Source organism: Corvus hawaiiensis, chromosome 13 (genome assembly GCF_020740725.1).
Source record: "Corvus hawaiiensis isolate bCorHaw1 chromosome 13, bCorHaw1.pri.cur, whole genome shotgun sequence".
NCBI lineage: Eukaryota > Metazoa > Chordata > Aves > Passeriformes > Corvidae > Corvus > Corvus hawaiiensis.
In genome coordinates, this window is record NC_063225.1 from 409,214 (window position 1) to 422,119 (window position 12,906).

Sequence of the window (12,906 nt, forward strand, 5' to 3'; positions counted from 1 at the left end):
TTTATTGTGATTTTTCAGGACCTTGGTTTATGCTGATCAAAGTTGTATCAGAACAATTAATTTTCTCATTTGCTGATCCCTTGGAGTATCAGTGCATTAGTATGGTGACTAATGCAGAAACAGGGATTAATCTCGTCATTGCTACTTTGTTCTTGTTACTTCATTTGCTAATTAATGTATGAAAAATGTGATAATGAGTTGAATTTCAACCAAGGCTAAGACATGAGTTCTGCATGGTATTTTCCAAATTTATTAACGAGGTAAAAGTTCTGTTGACTTTCAGTAGGCTACTTGGCAAAATGACATCTTAGCTCCCAAGACACACAAATGATTTCCCAAATTACGGCTATTACCAATTGCTTCAGTAAAATTATCATTAATTCCTTTATCTTATACTCTTTATGTAAGGTATAATAATGTTAAGGAGCAAGCTACATATCTGTAACGCTGAATTCAAGGAAAAAATAAGACATCTCATTTAAATTTTCTTCTGTCATCTCTTACAAGACAGACCTAATAAATCTGAAGGAAAATTATCATATTTCATAAACCCCTGATTACCCTTTAAGAAACTTGACTTTTAGAAACATTAAAAATGTTTGCAATCCAAATGTAGTGTTTATCTAAATTCAGCATTTTATTACTGTGACTTTGCTTGCAGAATTTTAAATATAGAAGGTCCTCATTTTACTCAGCAGCCTTTTAATGGAGTCCAGACTAGCTGGCAATGGTGAAATGGCAACTTTATTGGTACCACAACTGATATTAGATGATACTTCCAGAAAATGCACTTAACTACTGATGAGAACACATTTCCATGTTACTACATGCAGGATTTCAAGTCCAAATGAAGTCAAACTATTAAAGCAGCATGGAAGGATCTTGTATGTCTGCCCATTATCGGGCATTCTCAAACTAACATCTTTCAGGGATTGTCAAAAGGAACTGCAGTCTTCTACCTTTCCAGTGTAATCTGTCATAATAAACAGGCTGTAGTGATTCCAACAGTCAAGGACAGATTCTCAGGTGCTCACAGCTGAGCTGAGTCATTCAAGATAAGCAATGAAAATGCCCTCATCAAACCCTAGGCAGATGATAAACCTGGCTTTCTAAATAACTGAGACATAATGCTTTTGAATTCGTCCCTCAGTGAAGAAAACAACAGTGTAAGAGTGACCTCTACAGGATTTCCACGGTGCTCTGTGACTCCAGTCCCAGGGACTGTCTTTGGAACATTTTCCAATATATTTGTTCGAAAACAGAATACAAGCTTCAACATACAAACCAACACTCTCTCCAAGTAGCAGCCTGAAATCACCAACAATCTGAATTTACATCTTGTAAACACATAATCAGAGTTCCTACTGCAGATGTACACTAGGTTTCTAGATACGACAACTACGTAGAGACAGACTTAAAACATTCTGCTAATTCAACATACCAAAAAACCAAAGCAAACAAAAACCAGAATGCAACTAGGGCAGAGGTTATCTTTTGAAATTTTATTGGCCAAGTAGTAAAGAAGAAGTAATTTTTGTTTAAAAAAAAAAAAAGTAGGCCCTGTTGTAACTTATAAGTAACTAACATAGTCCACAGTCACTCTGTGAAAAGATGAATTCCACTTCATGTGTTAATGGGAGTGTAGTCATGCAGACTACACCCAAAAGCAATTTACCAAGGTTAATCAAAGACGATGCATTTTAAAAAGAACATTAGGCAGCCAAAGAGAATATTTTTGTATAACTTCTAGTCCTCTTTTCAAATAGTTTCTTATTCACACTTCATCACCTTCTTTTTTTACTTTATTCTTGCATAAATTTTAGGATGAATCTTTCTAGACACAATTCATTAGACTATTTAAAGAGTAAAATGTTAAGATAAATTATGTTTGTGAACTTATTTGAGATAGACCATGTCATATAGATGGATTGATAATCTCAGTAAAGCCAATCTCTTTATATTTTATCTGGAGATAATGTGTGGTGATGTATTATTTGAAGTTCAGTTTCCATTTCTAACTCCCTATACACAACATTCATAAACATATAAAGAGTTCCCATCTTCATATGCACTAAAAATAAAGGCAGACAACCTTTTCTAGGAAGGTAAAAAATGCTGGGAAGGCCTGGATTTTACTAAAACTTACATTGTGCAAACAGCTGGTCAAAGCTGATGTACTGCAGAGCAGTACCACACAGGCTCTAGTACTGACCCTTAAGGAGGTACTTCCTCCTTTAGCTCTGCAATCCACACACAGAGGAACATTAACTACTGAAACTGCTCATCCAGCTCCTTGTGGGATGTGATTCTTACTCACCAGTAACAATTACCAGTATCAACTGTGAAAATGCTCCGGTGATGAACAGGCATTTACGATTCCATAGAAAAATTGCCATTTGTTGCTGTATTTCAGGAACTTAGGTGAAATTTCAGGAACTTAGAGAGAAATAGAATGGCTGGAAGCTGAACCTTAGTCTGTAACTCACCAAATGGTAATGCAAAGTAGATATCTAGTAAGATTTCATGAGAAGTTGGTGTTTTTGTGCCTTGAATCTCACTTCCATTTTTTATTACTTCAGAATGCAATCTCCACCAGGAACCTGGGCCTTCCTAGGAAAAACAGGTCATGGAAATTACCTGGCCAGGATTCATAGCCTTATCTACTTTTTACTGCATGAAGTTTCCCCTAAGCCAATAGGAGTTCCTTTATAACATCTTTATAGTATTTTCCAGCTTTTTTTTATGTATTAGTTAGGACTTCAACAAGTTTTCTCAGTCATCAAATTCAAAATATAATATTTGCACTACAATATAGACAAATAGACATTAAGGTTGTCAGATAATTAAGACATAACAAATATGAATATTGAAAATTATTCCTATCAAGTGAGATTTTCCAGTTTGCCTTTGAACTGGTGCCAAACAAGTACATTTTAGCAAGACTGAAACAATCTAAGTTAATAACCAAGCCAAAAAAGAGCTTCTAAAGTAAAGCTCCCTTGTAGGTAATTTCTGAGTTACAAAGCCCAGAACAGAACTGCAGGGTTAAGACCATGAGGATAAATAACTAGGAAAGTTCCACAGTGGACTAATTATAAATGGAGGTTTAGAGGATCTGAAGAAATTAAGAAACAATCTCTTATCTTGCATCTTTGTTTGTTTAAAGTTTCAGTATTTACAAGTAAGCCACAACCTCTGTGTCAGCAAGTTGTAACTCAGCAACAGCTTGGGCAGCAGAGCAGAACAACTTGCCCTGGGGCTTGAAATGGCACTTGGCAGCTGTGATACAGAGCAACTTCTAATTTAAGCAGGAATTACTTTCCTCCCCTGCTTCCATTTTCTGAGAAGAATCATTGAAATGTCAGTTCAATGTATATATTAATATTTATTAGTTCCTGTAAAGAAATGGCTACACAGTCTGATGAGAGATACTGCAGGAAGTTATTCTCTGATTTTCTTACCTTTACCCCATCTCCAATTGCCTTTTTTATGTTTTAGAAGTACTAAAGAAGGCAAGCTATTTTTATTTGCAAAGATTGAATTAATCCTTTCTAATTCACAGTTACTTCTTTAAAAATAGCCTCCATGGACTATGCATAAGAAAGCATATTTATGATTGGGAGAATCATGGATTATTAGAATAAGGTACCTCTTACCTTTTCTGAATTTAGAAAATTTTGCAGCAATTGCAGTTTGCTTCAGTACTTCCACACTCCCAGAAACCTTTTTTCTTTATTTTATACCCTACTGAGAGCAAGTACAGTCATTCTGGTGGCCAAGTGACTTTTGTATTGACTCTATTTCCCCACTCATCCTTCTCTATGCCCTCACTGTACTATTAATCTCTTCTGTAATACCACATGGCACTTTTATGTTTTCCTCTTTGAGACAATGGTTGATTCCCATGAAAAAGAGACCAACAGTATTTTGCCCATTTTAATATAGATTTACCCAAGGTCACAAAATGAAGACCATGGAACTTGATCTAAAATTCTTTCACTCTAATCATATAAACCAAACCAACCCTGCCTCCCTAATCATTCCTGAGTGCTGATAAACCCTAACTCACTTTCTGTATTATAACTGGCCCAGTATCTGAGCCATTTCTCCAGGGTATATGGCTAATGCATATCAGTTGTCACTTTGAGAGCCACATGTACATCATGCCTTAATATTACACACCAAAGCAATGGAGTTAGAAATAGACATTGATCACAAATGCTGTTACAGTATCTGGGGAGTCCCAGAATGGAAAATTTATTCAATTTTGCTCAGTGTTTTATATTTCCACAGAAAGTCAACTTACATCTGTTGCATATTCCACAGTGGCAAGGGGAATCCATAAAACTCCTAAAATGCTATCCCAGAGCAAGCCTTTCTTCCACAGCTCTATAATGAAGCCCTTTCCGTCAGCACAGATTTCACTAAAAAGAATGAATACAGAAATCATTAAACTGAAAATGCAATCTCAACTGCTCAGCAATCTCTAATAATAACTCATTATTAAGTTACTATCTTCTTACTGCAGATACAGAGGTGGGGGCTTTTCAGTATACTTGTAAAATACAAACTAGCAGGACAAACACAAATGTTAGACTGAAGAAGCCAAAGATCAAGTCTTACTGGTCAGGATTGCCCTTACAAAATGATGAGGACAGTTCTGCTGGAACAATGGGAAAACAATTCGCAGCTTCAAAAGTTGCAGGTCCAGACTCCTTTTTATTTCTAATTATAGGATGCATGCATTTTATTACTAGCTGGTTTTGACCCAAAAAAATATCATATCACAACCTTATTTTGCAAGAATTTAAAATCAGATTTTACCAGGCCATATGAGTCCCCCATGACACTGAATTAATACTAAGACATGACACTGAATTAATACTAAGAGAGAGGTTATTTCCTCAGGCAATGTTCCCCATTACAGACCAGTTGAGTAAATATGAAAAATATAACAAAGTAGGTATTGGTGTCTCTGCTGTGACTCATTGTCTGTAATCTCCATTAATTTTAAGTAGTAAAACTCATCTTCAACTTATTTGTGTGGGGTACCACAGAGCATTACTGTGTACTTAAAGTCATCAGGAAAAGAACAAGTGAAATCAGAGAATGGCAAAGGGTGCCACCTCCAGGACAGCTACTTAACTCATCACCTTGCTCTCAAAAACCATCAATGTCTAATTTTCTGCTGTACTTGCTGTACACAATTGAATAGATATATTGAATTTTTATTTTATTCAGCTTTTCTCTTTACAAATATGTTATGAAGGACCAATTGCAAATTTTTATCTTCTAGTATTTTTGGACTCCAACTTCAAAACTGACAACTGAACAGTGAAACTGCAGGTTGAAAGGTTAGGCAATATGCAACTTTTAAAATGCAAGCTGGTAATATCTGCACGTAATGGAACACAGTTTTTACTGGCAGAGATGGAGTGAGCATCCCTAAGATAATGAACTATACTATACTTATCAAAATCTAGATAAATATATTTGTAAATGCTTTTTTATAATCCCTTTTCAAAGTCTGCTGTGTTGTATAGATGAGTAGGCAGCAGATGCAGCTACAGCAACCTCATAATGCAATTGCTACAAAAGTGGTTTAGTATTCTTTGGTAATTAGTACACTGCAAATGAAGAAAATAATCCGAAAAAATTGGTGGTTTTTAATGATGGCATGGAACACTCATTTACATATAATATCAAAAGCATTTAAACAACCGCAAATCAGATGTATTAAATAATAGTATAACACATTCCTCAGGAAAATTCAGAGGTTAGATTACACACACTCACTTTAAAACATTTTTTAATTGCCTCCTGCCTGAAAGGTAACAGACAGGGCAAGTGCTGAAGCTTAATTGATCTACTTCCTGAGATATTTTTACTCTGTCATCCAATCCATGCCCAATGGTTTATAGAACTATTATGTCTAAATCAGTGAAGTTCTGAAATAGTCATGGTAACAGACTATTATCATAGACAATGATTCCTCTACACTGAATCATGACTATCTTTTCTACAAGAGAAAGCTGCAGTATAAGAATGGTGTTTATAAAGGCCAGCTATTCATAATAACTTTCCTTAACATTTTCAAAGCCACATATGATCCTCCTCTTTGGATAATTTAGGCTGTGCCTCTGAACAGTCTGTTGGATAAGCCTGGTGACCAGGGAGTTGGGGAGGAATTAGCCCCAGATTAAGATTAGTTTGATGTGGTCAGAAGTCAGAATTTTTGATGACTTCTATGATATGTCATTATATCTATGCAGAAAATGGCAAGTAAAGAAGGCACATATGTTGACCTAATGTAACAGGTTCTTTAGCTACTCAGAGTCTTCAGCTAAGCAAGACAGCAGTTTCCTATAGTTGTCAAGAAAGCAGTTGCATGAAACCAAAAGAATATTCCAAATTCAATTAACTGCAGAAAAAAATCTGTGATGAAGATAAGGCCCTAAAGCGAGATTAAGAACATTTTGTATTATGTGAAATAACCAGGAAGGAAAAATGGAGAAGCTTTTAGAAATTCCATTTTTAATGTAGAATAAAATGAAAGTAGGGAGGAGTGAGTTATTTCAATCAAAACGTCAGTTTCAGCATACAATGAAAATATATTTGTATGTTTTGATAACCAGAAAGTATGGAAAAACGTTGGAAACCACTCAGCCTTTCAACAAAATATTAAAATACTTGGACTAGAAAAAACAAAAATTGTAAAAAGGACATTTTTCATAAAAATAACTAAAGCAAATTAAATGTTTAATTTTGTAGACCTCAAGAATTGGAAGTTATTGTTTCCATGACAAGGATGTGATGACAGAGAAAGATTTGTGCAGGGAAAAAGGAGGGACCAAAAACGATGGAGATTGATGTATTAATTCAGAATCTAATGGCATTATATTAATTGGGTTTAACTGCTTTGGAAGTGACAGCTGAAAGCAGGTTTCCTCAGAATGTCAGTCAGTGTAAAAGTGTTTGGACCCTCCTGGCCAGTGAGCTGTATATAAGGCTCTACAGAAAAGAGAACAATAACAACTGAGTAACAAGATGGAGAGCGGAGTGAAGCGGACAAAGGTCTGCAGAGAGAAGTGACAATCAGTACAGGTCAATGATAAAGAAAGTACCTGAACTGCAGCTAAGTAGATAAATTAATGCATAAAATATAAGTCATTCATAATGAAGTTGAGAGAACAAAAATCAGGTTGTGTGAGGATCAGTCTGAGTTCTTTATTGTGTCATTCCTATATTCCTAAAAAATCATATTAAATTAAATTTGGAGACAAATTCTTCCCCTTATTGACTGCTGACCTTGGTCTGCCATGCAGTTTGCAAAATTAACTTTAGTTCTGTTCCCCAGAGCTAGTCTGGCACCTTTTCTCTGAGCTGGATACTTTTTCTCTGCTTTTGTGGTCTGTACATGATGTCACATGCACTAAATTGTTCTACACTGTACAAATTCAGCAAAGATACAACAAAATCTATTGATAAGAATTCCCTTTTACTTACAACATGAAGTCTTGTTCCCAGCAAGGTTCACTTCCTCTTCTATCTATTGTAGTGCTTTTTAAATTTTGGACTTTTAACACAACATAGGTTTTGGATGTGTCTGAAAAAGAAATAACCAGTACATTAAACCCCACTTTAGTTCTTCCCAGAAGCTGAAAACATTCAGCCATATGGCAGAAGGGCTTAACTCATGCTTCATACACACCTCCACTAAGAGGAACAATGGGAAAACAACTCGCAGCTAACCTCAACTAAGAGGTGTGAGTCAAATATGTGGATCTGAACAAGGAAATTCTTATTAATTTTAGTATGGTTATGACAGAAAAATCTCTGCCCATGACAGGTGGGAGAGAGCATAATCCTAAATGTATTTTAAAGATCAGATTCCAGACACAGCTTTTTACTATTTATTAATCTCTCTGCAGCTCTTGCAAGAAACCAGTAAGCACTCCTTTTCTGCAAATTAGGATTGGTTTTTTGCCTTTTAATTGATATGATAATATTGGGGACAGGCTAATGGGCTTTTATGTCCAATTAAGGCACAGTCATAGACTTGTAATATGTAATTAAGTCTTTGTGCATGAATCTCGTTCTGTGTATAGATGCAGCAGGAAAATTGGTTTCAGATGCAGTCCCAAATAAACTCATAGATTTTTGAAAACGCCTCTGTAAAGGCACAGTATGAGTATTCATAAAATCGGACCTAATCAGCAAAAAGAAAAAAATTTTAAAAATTTCAAAGTGCTTGAAAATATCAATGAAAGAAAAAAGCAAAAGAACTAACTCTATCCTGTAGGGCCTGCCACAGGAATCTAAGGCTTCAAAGGCATATCCTATCATCTCAATGAACACGGCTTTTTAGCTTGCATGCATGTAATACATCCTTCTCTACCCTCCAGCATCCTAGATAAAGCTCAACATTGATATATGACTGAAAAAAAGACTTCTTCCTTTAATAGAACTACTGCAAAACATATATATATATATATATATATATATATATATATATATAAAATGTAGCCAAGAACAGAATTTTTGAATTGTCTGTATTACTTCAGGTCAGTCAAACACTCTGAGGTGGAGGGAGGCTGTCACTGTCTACAACAGATTACTGAATAGGTTGTATCAAATTACACTGCATTTAACAGAAGGTGTGAAGCAGAAGTGCTGGCTGTGAACATCCTGTATGTAGATCTTACTGATTAGGAGTGATTATAATGTTTGACCAAAGGACTCAAGATATCATGTAACGGAAACTACTTTTTTAATAAACAAAGTCAATAATGGCCAATGTTATCTATTTATTTTCTGTAACGCAGTGCACCAGTCTTCTCAAACCTGACTTTGTTTTTATACCGAAAAAATGTGACAAAGGCATTATCAATTTAGAAGTCTGGTGACTTATTTGTGAGAAATGGCATCAACGATACACAGTTCACACACTACCATTCTGTGTAACTGAGGTAAACAAAACACAAAATTTGCAAAACCTTTTGTAGTTGCAAAACTTTCTTATAGTCGGGAGAACTTCCAACTCAAGGTTTGACAATTTTCAAAAGAACTCTAAATTACTTGGCTTAAAAATAGCAACCTACAATGTTTAACTTCAGCCATTTAGAGCACCCATGTAAATTAAAACTACAGTACCAACCTCCCTCATAACTAAAAGGTACCTCCTTTAAATGAAGCCATAAAGAACAAGGCAGAAACTTAAAAACACAATTTTAATGGTAGTCTGTTTCATTGTTCTATTATTTCATATTCAACTCTAATTTATTTCCCATTTGAAAGTTTCATGTTACTATGTGCCACACCAGATGTTCAAACCCAATCACCTGGTGTCTTTCTGCAGCTCCTTTTCTAGCATGAAAAATAAAAAATATCTTGGACTGCCTGCATTACAGTCTTGCCTGAAACCTTGTCATGTGCTTTTTAAAACAGCTATTTCTCCAGTACTTCCTTGGCCTCTTTGGCTCTTCTCTGGATCTAAATCTTACCCTTCAGTGCTCTTTGACTAATTCACCCTCTTTAAATGTCATGAGTTGTGTCAAATAAGAAAATGTATATATTCTACCTTTTAAATAACTCAATATGTAACCTCCTTGAAGAATAACACTGTCAAGGGTGAATATTATTACAATACCCTGGCAGTGGAAAGGAGCTGTCAATTTTGCTAAATGGTAAGAAGTTTTGTTTCCACAAAACCATTATTGCAGCTTCCAATCCCTTATCTGCCAAAAACTAGAGGCATGTACTGCAATTTTTGTGAAAAGAAAAAGGGCAGGTTATCCACCTGCTCATACCTTCAGCTTTCAACCCAAAACAGGGCAGAGCAGCTTACACAAAGGAGTAAATAAACTACAAAAGAATCACACGGTTTTTGGAAATGTGGATATTTCAAGACTGCTCCCGTTCACCACCTACAGAATTGTTCTGCCCAAGGAAACATGACCAGTTATCAGAGAATACACCATTCAAACTTTATTGCCGTTACTTACGGCATTAACAAGATTTCAACAACATTTAAAGGAAATTTAGAGCTACTTATCTTTTATCAAATTATTCTGTAAAGAACATAATCATGTTCTTTAATTATCACCTCTTGAGTACTAACAAAATATAAGATAACATTGACATTTTTCTGATTGCATTAGGATTTCAATGAAAGAGAAAAGATTTTTCAGTCTATACTTTGTACACATATTTCATGGCCTTTTGTTAGAAGAACTAGCAGTTCTACCTGTGTCCATTCAAGTAACCTTTCTTTAATCCAGAAAACTTTGAACAATTTGAATCTGCTTGCATGTATTAGCCAGACATCTACTGGCAAATTTTGCTACATTGATTAAGCCATTTATCAGCTTCTCCTGAGAACTAGTAATTACAAAGGTCTTGAAGGCCTTAGATTTACAGTCTACCTGTGTGTGAGAAACCTCTGGCTGTGTTTGGACTTTCTTTTCCACCATGGCTAAATCTTGGTCCTGGAGACAGACTTGGGTAGTCGTGGGTAGCTTGGGTTTGCTCATATTTATTGCCTCAGGTATATACCTGGTCTCTATAACTGCCCATCAGGGTCTCCTGTCGGTATTTCCTCACTGGGGAAATTCAGACATCATCTCTTCCCCACCCCAGCTAAGCTAAAGTACTGTACTCTCCTTATCTAAAAAAAGCTTCTATTGACTGATGACACATTCAGGTCATCAAATTATGTAAAAATTTGCTTTTATGTAAATATATTTTAAATATCACTTGTTTGCAAGACAATAACATTTCATAACTTAAAATTACAAACTGCCTCAGGTCACAACTTTGGTTGACAATTTGATCTTTAAAATATACGCGTAATTCTTTCCCCATTTATTTTGTACTGTACTGTTGATCCAACATGTCAAAGTAGTGCCAGGCTTAAATGATTCTTCAGTGTGATACAGAACCCCACACCTAAGAAAGAAAAACGTAAAGCAGAAATTGAAGGGGGAACCAGACTTACCAGTTGTTTTATCCAACCTTCCTTTTTTCACTGTATTAAAAAAACCAAACATATTATTAGTTTCAGATAATACCTTAACACTGTTTTCCAGTAAGTTTTATGAAAAATAAAATCTAAGGGATTTATGTGGTATAAAAAAAAACTCATCCAAAAATGAAAACAAGTAATCTTTAAAAAGTATCACTGTGGGAAGATAATATGATTGCTTGGAATTCTTTTTGGAAAGAAAACATGTGGAAACTCTTTGTACTTTACAGGAACTTAATAAATACAGAGGGCAGAATGGAGATCAGGTGTCCAGGAAGGGTATTATACTTATTATTCATCACCTCATAATGCCAGTTCTAAATTCTTCCCAATAATAGTCCCAGAAGACTGACTGTATATAATCTAAAATAACTTCTATTATTTTACAAAGAATCCTTTATTACAGTGTACTTATTCTGCCTGTTAGAAAGGACATAGTTCCCTTACCAAATAAAAAGTGAACATTTCAAATCCTGATTTTTCTCAACAACCTGAAGTTCCACACTATGGTATCTCTTCCATTAATGAAAAATGCTCTGAAGCTAATAGGACTGTGATTCAGATAGTCACAGTTAGGAAAATTTAACCTGGTCATAATTTTGTATCAAGTGTCTGACTAATAAAGTTCAGTAAATTTAGACTTTTAAACAATATTAAATATTCTTGCAATTTCTCTGCCATGTCAATACATGTAAGACAGTTCAGTTTAATTTGAATGAAACATCACTGCAGTCCTACGATAATTAAACCTGCTCTATGAATACATCATATGTTTTACTACCATACTTAGGACCTAGTAATTGCCAATAAAACAAAAAGATGAATCCAGAACTTGACAATGTAAAGGTTCCCTAGAGATTGCCATTGTTTTCCAATATAATTTCCATTTGCTTAATCTCCCGTACCTTCCTATTACCTATTCTTGCTTTCATCCCTCCCAAAATATCCCTAAGAATTCTATGGAGTTGCACCTTATTTGCAGAATGTCTGTCAGCCTGAATAATTCCATCACGTCTCATGCCCAGGAAACTTTCACTTTCAACACAAATGGTGAGGGGCCTAACTGTTGCTGAGCTACGAACACGGTCTAATAAACACTGAGCAATTCAACTGCACTATACGAGGGCAAAACTTACACACTTCCCTTCAAGGAAGTACTGCAAGAAATATTCTCATCAACATAAATGAGCAATGCACAGCTCCAGCCTCTGAAGTTACTTTTTATAGCTACGTACTAAATACTTGTCACATGGATGAAGGAGCTTGATAAGAAAAACCTACCTTTTACAGAGAGAAGTTCCATTCCAGTAGAAAAATGTTTTAAAGATCACACATTGAAATTCAGGGGGTTTTTATACCAAAGGAAAAGAAATAGTTTTTGTTGAATTAAATTACTCCTCTGCTGTTGCTCCCTCACTGCATGTGTGTTTCACTTCTGCCACACGCTCCTCCCATGGCTCACATGGAGGGAAGCCAACCAATTCATGGAGCAGAGATGACAAATTCCTTCTCCCTCCTTACACACTGAGATGGATGAGGAAAGGAGTGATATTACAGCTATTTCCTTACCCTCATTTCCTCAACTTCTATCTGCTGTATGCAGCTGTCTCTAGTCTAAACACATTTCTGAATGCCATCTTTTCCAGAAATAACAAACTCAGTGCAACTATTTTATTAAGAACGTACTTTTGTAACTCTTAAACTTTGAGTTTGACACTTGCAAAGCAACTGAATTGGAATACAGAAAGTTTACAACTTTTTTCTTTTTTTTTTTTAATGTAGAACCACAGAGAACACCTCTTTATGCCATAGCTAAGCATAATATATGATTTTGTAGAATAGTGTAAATAAATATTGCACAAAATTTTGAATTTTATTTTACT

The 12,906-nt window shown here is 35.3% G+C and overlaps 1 protein-coding gene across 1 annotated transcript in view; it reads right to left on the minus strand.

Moving 5' to 3' along the window:
• LOC125332508 (protein unc-13 homolog A-like) overlaps positions 1–12,467 on the minus strand; it is a 47,565-nt gene extending 35,098 nt beyond the window's left edge. Inside the window, exons 1-5 of the mRNA XM_048317436.1 lie at positions 12,305–12,467; positions 10,997–11,026; positions 7,507–7,606; positions 4,307–4,424; positions 2,487–2,610 (exon numbers count right to left, since the gene is read on the minus strand). Of these exons, the coding sequence (XP_048173393.1) occupies positions 2,487–2,610; positions 4,307–4,424; positions 7,507–7,606; positions 10,997–11,026; positions 12,305–12,326 (394 nt within the window). The 5' untranslated portion in view covers positions 12,327–12,467. The remainder of the gene's footprint in view (positions 1–2,486; positions 2,611–4,306; positions 4,425–7,506; positions 7,607–10,996; positions 11,027–12,304) is intronic.
• Between the last annotated feature and the right edge of the window lie 439 nt (positions 12,468–12,906).